Raw genomic sequence first — 8944 nt, forward strand, 5'->3', positions numbered from 1 at the left:
CTAACAAAAAAAAAAAAAAAGGGGGGGCAAAAATTAATTGAAGTGCACTGCACAGAATATTCCATCACCACTCCAGTTTCTCAGGTAGAGAACAAGAAATACTACATACAGTAAAGCTGTCTTAAAAGACTGGCAAAGAGACCCAGTGGATGTTGGTCCTATGTGACAGTCAGCATTACACCTTCTGTTAACTCTGCTTTTCAAAGCTGAGAAGAGTATTTTAAGGTGGTTGCTCAAGACAGAACAATCTGTAGAACAGGTTTCTCTGTACATTAAATACATGATCTCTCCCTAAAAAAACCCCACACATTCCACGGTGAGACTATGAAAGACAGTACAAATCTGTGCTACAGCCTTCTCGCATCTCCTCCCATATCACTCAGACATGTTTCACCACCTGAGACAATGGAGCAATGAAATCAGTGTACTCGTACATTTAAAAGAAAAGGGTGCCTGGCAACTTACTCTATCTGCTTGTGGACCCTGCTCCAGAGCCATTTGCTGGGGGGATTCGGCAACGTTGCCGAGCACGGACAGGTTGGTGGGATTCATGCTCTGAGCAGCAGCAGGCAAGAGCACAGTTACCTAAAATTATAGGCACTCATTTTAGCACTGCGTCATTTCCATCAGTCACCTACATACGGGCAGTGCCCTGCATGCAAAGCTCCCTGGAGTCCTACACTAGGTCAAAAACTGCAGTATTGTAATGATTTTCTTTTTTTTCAGGAGGGATGATGGACTTGGACAAAACCTGCAGATCCAGGGACAAAGGGAAAGGCTTCAAAACTCAGTCTAGATTTTGCAGCTTTCAAATTTCCTATCTCCCACTTTTGGCTTTAAATTAAGGTCCTATTCAGCCAGGGTTCAAACTGCACTAAAAACAGATGCGAGGAGCTCTTTAGCTCTCGGTAAGACCAGTGATTTGGGATCTTTTTCTCTTCTCTCTCCAAATTTACTACTTTTTTTTTTTTTTGAGGGAAAAGGTAAAGAAGGAAAAAGAATCATCTCCTCTTTTTGCCTATCTTTCTTTTTCTCAAGCCAACCAAGATCCATTATAAAAACAAGATGGTGTATTGACCTTGTCGGAAGACCAAGCATTCAAATGAGAGGATTCCAACAATTATTTTTTCTTTACATTATTTGGCCACACCATACATTTTCGGTTGTTTTCATACTCACTTTTTTGTGTAGTAACAAGAAAATCATTGCCTATTACCATGCTGCTCCCATCCATTCAGCGATAAAACAAAGCAGAATCAAGATCCTAGGAATCACCTTTCCTGTCTTTTGTTTCCTGATTATTTATACAGGAATTTGCACCATTATCCCGCATGATTTTTCATCTTTCTCTACAGTTGACATCATGTGGCTTCTAGTTTGTGCCTCTGACTGTGAAACAGATTTTACACTGAAATTAAATCCCCTGCCACTCTACAGAGTGTTTAATAAATAGCAGATAAAACTGAGAACAGCGAATTGTGCCAACAGTCAAAGAGCAGACCAGAAAACCCATAACATAAGCAGATAGACAGTCTTAAAACTTCAAATCTAATTGTTTTGTTTAAGAAGGTATTAAGAGTAGTTCATGAAACTGCTTAAAAACTACAGCAAAAAGACTTCAGGGAACCATGTGACAGTGAGGAGGAAACCGCCAAGACGACAGCTGAACCAAGCTGTCTGGTATTGACATTTCTGATGCCAAGTGGCAACAGAAAAGGCATCATTATTCAATGGCACACCTCCAGGTCTGCCAGCAATGAGAGGTTCACACAAACTTGTGTCTATTTGTACCTCATATTAGCATTTCCTACTATTCATCACACTTCAAACATATCCTTACTTTCACTTCCATGTCAGACACTGCAAGCAATACAGGCATTGTTTTTAAAAACCTTTCAATTTCTTTTTAAGATAAAGTTTCTTTTGAAAGACAAGAGGAGCTTGTTATTTTAACATTTGTGGTCAGTTCAGGGATGTTCCACCTGAAATGCTGATGTAAAAACACCTGCAACGGCAGCAGCTGCCATAATGAGGGACTAACCATTCACAAGCAAACGAACATCTCCGCTGGGACTGCTGTCAGACAACATTGGAAGGGAGGACACACACACAAGTGCTCATGCCCTTCAAACTCAACATGGGACATCACAGCACACCACCTCTGCTGTCAGAGTGTCATTTGCACTGCACGTATGAGTAATCTCTTTTAATTTTAATTAGATCATATATTTATTTGTTAAATGACCTTTAAGGCACTTAAATAGGATTTCTTGGCTTCTTAATGCGAGGAAAGTGATGCGGCAAAAAATTCCAGAATGACACTCCAAATACCTCCAGAGAACTGGAAGAAAACAGGTAACACCTTTACTGTGTCAGTCATGTCGCTTCCTGCCTGTGCCTCAACAGTTTAGAAGGTCGTCTTCTCGCAAAAAGAAAATTTATCTTCAGTGCACATTCAACCCTTCACTCTGCCCCAAGACTGTCAATAAATATGCATTTTAATGATGGCATTAGTAATGATTCAAATCTAACGTGGCAATTCACATGTGCTATTAAAGACTCACCAAGCAGTAATGATTTTAAGTCTCTATGACAAGCAAATTTGAACTAGAGATCTAGATCTGAAAGCGTCTATACCCGATTCCCACAACGCAGTCCCCAAAGATACTAGCGAAAGTTTACAACAAAACCTTCCCATCCACGACAGATGAAAAAAGAAAAATTATCAAAACTTGGTATCATCAAAACTTTATAAACACGGGCTCTAATTTTATTCTGTTCCTAGCCCACTTCACACTGGCAAGCACATCAGACTTGGGATGCCGTGGTACGGTAAGGGAGCCAGCAATTGAACTTCTTCAGGTTTTACAATTAATTTCCTGTGAAGTTTCTAGTAAATCTAGAATTTGATCCAAAGCTTCTATCCCTTGAGAGCCTTTTATGCACTTAAAGGCATTTGGATCAGAATCTGTATGAGGACAACTGCAAACCCAGTCTTTCCAGAATGACATATTAAAATAAAGTCAGCCACATCAGCTTGCTGACTTAAAGGGACACTGTTGAAAGATTCTTCACTGCATCTAGGGCAGTAAACTAGTATTTTTGTTTAACGTGAATTAAAAAGTTAAACTTAAACTCTCTTAACTTTTTATTGTCATTCATGCACAAACTAGCCAAGATAGTGGCTTGTTATCGTAAGCTTTTTGCCCTTGATCCCTGGAACAGTAAATAACTAAAGACTGCCATTTGACAAATTCAGAGACAGCTCATTACTCTCTAGCACCACAACAATGTCCCTTTACCTGCAGTAACAGTTTCCTTATAGTTTCAGGCCCAAGGAAAATAATGTCTTTCTTACCTGCTGGGTGGTGGCATCCTGTTGGACGTAAGCCACTTGGGACGGATCTGTAAACAGAGTCTAGACAAAGTGAAAAAGGCTTATCAAACCGGCCTTGGGGTATTTTACTCCCAGCTCATACAAAAATTACCCTGCCACCAAGAAATGATCCACATTTGATCCTTTGCTAACTTCTAATGTGCCTCTTACCACAGCAGACTAATTCAACTTACCCATGTGAACCTACATGCACAGAGATTAAACTAAAATTAGGTAGCGCTCCAAAAAAAAGATAGTATCATATTTATGTGGCACTTTTCATCTTATATACTTCAAGTGCTTCATGGGATTTTTTTTTTTTAAATACAGAAATCACTTTGTCAATTGCTGATTTGATAACTTCTACAGAATGAAATTCAATAACTGTATGAAAGCTAAGTAATACTTGAAGGCAGTACAGAAGATGACTATTAACTTTATCGTTCTGCAAATTCACAAGAGAGCTCCTCAAAAGAAAGCATGCAGATATGAGGCATATCCTACATGTGAATTTGATACGGCCAGGATGTTGGTTTTTTAATTTCATAGAAGACATGCCAGCTCCAATATTCTTACAGTAGCCTGCAAGAACAGCCCTGATGGGAGGGCTTCCCCCTAGGAAAAGCAAGACTCAGATGAAAACTAACTATTGACTGAGGTCAGCCTTGCTTACTTTGCCAAAACTTGAAATACCTGAGCTTGTAGCAGTCTGGCTCCAACAAAATAAAGCATGGCATAATGCAAATTCCATTAGCGCTTTGATAATTTCCTCTCAGTTGCATGATAGCGTCTTAATACTACACTTTTTTTGACAAAACGATAGTATTCAGAGTTTTAGAGTTACTTCGTCCATAACTTGCTGGGAGATACCCTCTCAAAAGACCTTATCCTCTCAGAACATCCCACCACGTAGGAATTGTGTTTATGTACAGCTAAGAACTGCACAAGAGACCACACCGCACAAGGCTATGCCAGCGTTGCTGCAGGTGTCAAGTACGTGCACTTTGTAGCATTGCTAATCTGTCCTGTCAGCAAAGACAATATAAAATATTCTTGACAAAGCATGCCCGTTCCTTCTTTTTTATCTGTCCACACAGAGGTACAGATGCATACTATATTAACCCCATATAAACACATGCTGTCAGAGAATAAAAGCTATTTGATATAATTATGAAGAATAAAAAGAACCTAGGTCTATAAAATCAACAGCTTCTCTGAAGAGAGACTACACAATTAGATTGAGTACACCGAGATCCTCTGCAAAAAGACATGACTGTCATTGTAACTATCAATTATGAGAACTGTACTGTGCAAAACAAGGACTCTTCCAGAAGACACGTACATAGACGGCTCTTAGCATTTTACTGAATACAACAGAGGCAGAATTTCTGGAGAGATTATCCATGTTTTGGAAAACACCTTTGATTTAATTATAATCTCATCCACCTTCAGTGAAATACCCAGCATTTCATAATTCATAGCCTCAACATCCTTTGATTACCACATTTGCACATCAGACAAATGAACAGCATGAAGTCCCTGTACAGCAACGGGCAGATAAAAGTGTTAACAGCAACTGCCTGCTATTTTCCAGTCATATCACTTGGCTGGTAACTGGCTTTAATCTCAAACAAGATTGTTTTGTTTTCTAGGTGCCAAAACGGGGTGGGCTCAGAACCACACATGCCTGCGTAGCTTCCACGGGATGGATGTAAACGAGCGTGTGCTCCGAGGTGTCCACGGAGGTGTAGGAGGTGCCATCCGCCGTGTAGACCACCTGCTGCGAGGGACGGTCCTGCTCATCACTGTACACAATCTGTGCCACTGTCCCCCCCTCAGGGACAAAGTGCACCTGGAAGGAAAAAAAAAAAAACAACAAAAAACCAAATCCTGTACTGAAACAGAAACATATGCCTATGGGAAACCAAGACACATAAGTTGCAAGGTGCCTCGGAAAGCAGAGAGTACCTTGCGTCTCAACTGCTTAGCCAATTGTTTTGAAAACAATAAAAACCTCACTGTATAATACATATTCAAAATTTCAATGAATTACACTAGCAAGAAGAAATCTGGACATAAACTACCATCAGTTTCTGGTTTTACTCTGCATTTTAACTCAAGACCTAACTGGTATAAAGGGCACCTTCCCACACTTAGTTCTTGCATGATGCTTTGGAAATTCATAAAAGAAAGTAAGTTCAGATTTCAACCGGTGTATCTATGGGATTTATTGGTATATTGTTTCCCTTTATTCTCATATTCCTGTCCGGATTTATGATAATTACTTCATTCAGCTAGTTGTGTAGTTGGAGGTAATTTTTTGTTTGATGAACGGCTAACAGAACCTATTAACTTTGATACTGCTTCAAGTAATAGTATTGCACCTATCATGAGGAAGCAATAGTGTATGTTAGATTGCTTCTCTGTAGTATGAACGTACAGTATCAGTAGAAAATTCAACTATTTAAACAGAGAAACATATAACTGAAAACATTAAGCAATGATTCCAAGGATTACTGGAACAAGTTATATCTAGGGCAGCAGTTTAAACCCAAACAAGTTGATTTTGACAGAACATTATGACCATAAATGATGATCTGTGGCCTATCTTAAACAAGCTAGAATACTTAATTGCAGTGGCAATAGGAACATGTTTATCTTTTGACACCCTTTACATGCTGAAAACCATGGGTTTCAGCACATGGGTAAAACAGGACAGTTAGCATGAAACCTAGTTTTAGTATCCGTATTCAGGTAAAATGTTTTCACGTAAAAATACGTGAAATCATTTTATTTACTTTGTTTCACCTTCTACCTTTTGTTTTAGAAGACACCTGGTACTCCCTCGCAGCTGCTAAGTGCTGATTCTGTACAATAAATCCTCAAGCAAACACTACGGTAAGGATGCATGCAGTGTTTCACATTTGGAGAGCACTCTGCAAACACTAATTGAGCCTTATAACTGCCGTGTGCAAACAACAGTATGGTTATCCCATTGTATAGATAATGGAACACAGGCCATTGAAAAATGCCTTTTTCTTTGCAAATTTCAAAGCTGGAAATTACCAGGAGAGACAGAATTTCTCAGCTTGTGGGTCAAATGACATGCAGCACCCTCTTCATAACATATTCAAAAGAATAAATCAATTTACAGTCTTCTAGAAATTCTCAGCTGCGCTGTCTCGGAGACAGTGGGACTAGCTGCATACATCAGAATCTGACTGTATTAGTCACTAACAATTAACATTTCTCCCTTCCTCACTACCCAGTGTCTGACTGGAAAAAATTGGTCATATTACTTTCCCCGAGGTCCACCCACAGTTCCAACTGATTTGATGCTATCAACATGGGCTGCCACAGACCACAGATTTTGTTAATATTCATTAATCTGAATACCCTTGCACTTTCCCACATGGTTATACATATATTTGGACACCGAAACTTCTATAGCCACTGCCTGGTTTCATTTAGCACGTTTCAGATGTCTGTGTATTCACTGCTGCGGTTTGCACAGCTCACTTTCTGAAGCTTTAGTCTGAAATCACCACAGACGTGTTTGTAATTTCTCCTCAAATGAAAGCTGAGTTTCCAGGCTATAAGAAACAGTCGAATGGGAACGCCTGCTTGCTAAGCCCCCGCACCGAGCCCAACCCAGCCTGAGCAGAAACAGAGCGCTCTGGAAGGCACTAGTCACCTGAGCAGTATTCTGTTCCTGCTCAGCAGAGTCAGCCCACACCTGAGGGCCTTCCTCTTTTGAGTCCATCTCCTCCCTGCCGTGGTGCTCCATGAGGAGAGAGATCTACCGGAGGAACGTCTGGCTGAATAGATTCATCTGTTCACTGTGTTTCTACTTCCAGAAGACAAGGTGATCTTCAGTAACATGGCTATTAAAAAAAAAAAAAAAAAAAAAAAAGAAGAAGAGATGGAGATATTAAAACAAGCGTGACACACGGAACAGAGGTATGAGGTATTGTCATCAGCTACTGTACTACAGGAACACACTGCCAGAGTAAAGCAGGCTTGGCTTTACGAAGATGTGCTTTCTCATTTACCATGCTCAAGTTCTGCTGTATAATACTTTCCATGTCCTATTAAGGAGGAAACAAGTCAACCATTGCTACAATTGCACTGAAGGATCATACTGAATGCCTCCTGCACTGAAAGGTTATACTGAATTCCTCCCGCACTTCTTTCCTTGGCCACAGGCAGTCCACAAAATATTCTTCACATTGTCCTTCTGGCTCCTACAGGCCCAGAAATCAAGAAACGATGCAGAAAATTGACCTTAAGCTTCCAACAAGAAAACACTACGTTGAGAGATGCATCACCAGTTTCTGGGTTCATCTGAAAGAGGTTTTCTTCGAGAACCAACTGGCCTTACATCTACAGGCAGCTTTCACCTTGTACAAAACTGCAGTCCCAGTTGGTATTCAGGCAGTGTTACAATAGACAACTTTTAGAAAAAGAACAATGAAACTTAAACTCTAATTCATGCGAGCCCGAAGATCCTGACAAATTGCTTCCAAGCTAGGTTTTATTCACCTCTCGCAATTTTATTGGGGCCTCTCAATCTGCCATTGGGAATCTCAGAAGTGTAATTTACAGCTCTGGTGATTGGTTTAGTCAGTGGTTCAGCACCTTCCCAATCCTTCGTCTCTAATGTCATATTAAATCACAGACCTAGGAATTAGCAGGAGGCTGAGCCCATTTCATTTTTCAGCTAGTCCAATTAACTTTATTTTATACCGAGTGCCTCGCTGGGCTGATCCAATGCCAGTACCCCGTCTGTGCACCAGCAAGAAAGCAGAAGGCTCCTTGCTGACGCTTTCATTCATTTGCATTTTAAATGCAAATTATTTTAGTCATAATTTATTCCCATAAATGCTAGCAGTTGGCTTGTCATTGACAAACTAAAAAAAGATAAGGAGGAAAAAAAAAAGCAGCAGGCACTTTCTGCCTGCTGCTAATTTTGCCAGCAACGGATAAGCTTTGCAGACCCGAGCACCGACTGTACCACACTGGTCCTGGCCAGAACGTATAAATCAATAGTACAGAAAAGTCTCAGGCTAACGTCACTGAACGGCATGGTGATGAAAAATCATATTACTTCCACGTATACAAAGAAAAACTGTGGGAAGGATATTTCTGGGCATCGCTAGACAGTAAGTCATGCCATTGTTGGTGACTAGAACCTAACATTTGCTTTCTCATGCCGAGCAACACAGTACACGCGTGCCACACAGCCCCCCACACAAGCCGAGACTGAGGAGCAGTGCGATGGCTGTTCTACTTCCTATTACACCCATACAGCCTTAGGTTCTGGGATAAGGGAACAGAAATCCTATCTGCATTAATATTTTTTGATACAAAACATCCAGAAACAACACTGAGGAGAAAAGGAAAAAAGAAATACATGTATCTGCGTGCAACATGTTAGCTAGGGGATCTCATTAGCATGGAAAAATGAAGAGCAGCAAACAGTGATTAGGACTGATAAACACCAGCCTTGCTCTCCAAGTGTTGAAAGCCAGGGTCATTTACAAATAAATATTCCTTTTATATATATAT

The 8944-nt window shown here is 40.3% G+C and overlaps 1 protein-coding gene across 1 annotated transcript in view; it reads right to left on the bottom strand.

Moving 5' to 3' along the window:
• LOC104073506 (PR domain zinc finger protein 10-like) overlaps positions 1-7163 on the bottom strand; it is a 33763-nt gene extending 26600 nt beyond the window's left edge. The window contains 4 exon segments of the mRNA XM_009573315.1: positions 466-585; positions 3359-3418; positions 5064-5228; positions 7071-7163. Of these exon segments, the coding sequence (XP_009571610.1) occupies positions 466-585; positions 3359-3418; positions 5064-5228; positions 7071-7163 (438 nt within the window).
• Positions 7164-8944: the final 1781 nt, after the last annotated feature.

Source organism: Fulmarus glacialis, unplaced genomic scaffold (assembly GCF_000690835.1).
Source record: "Fulmarus glacialis isolate BGI_N327 unplaced genomic scaffold, ASM69083v1 scaffold5252, whole genome shotgun sequence".
In the NCBI taxonomy this organism is placed as follows: domain Eukaryota; kingdom Metazoa; phylum Chordata; class Aves; order Procellariiformes; family Procellariidae; genus Fulmarus; species Fulmarus glacialis.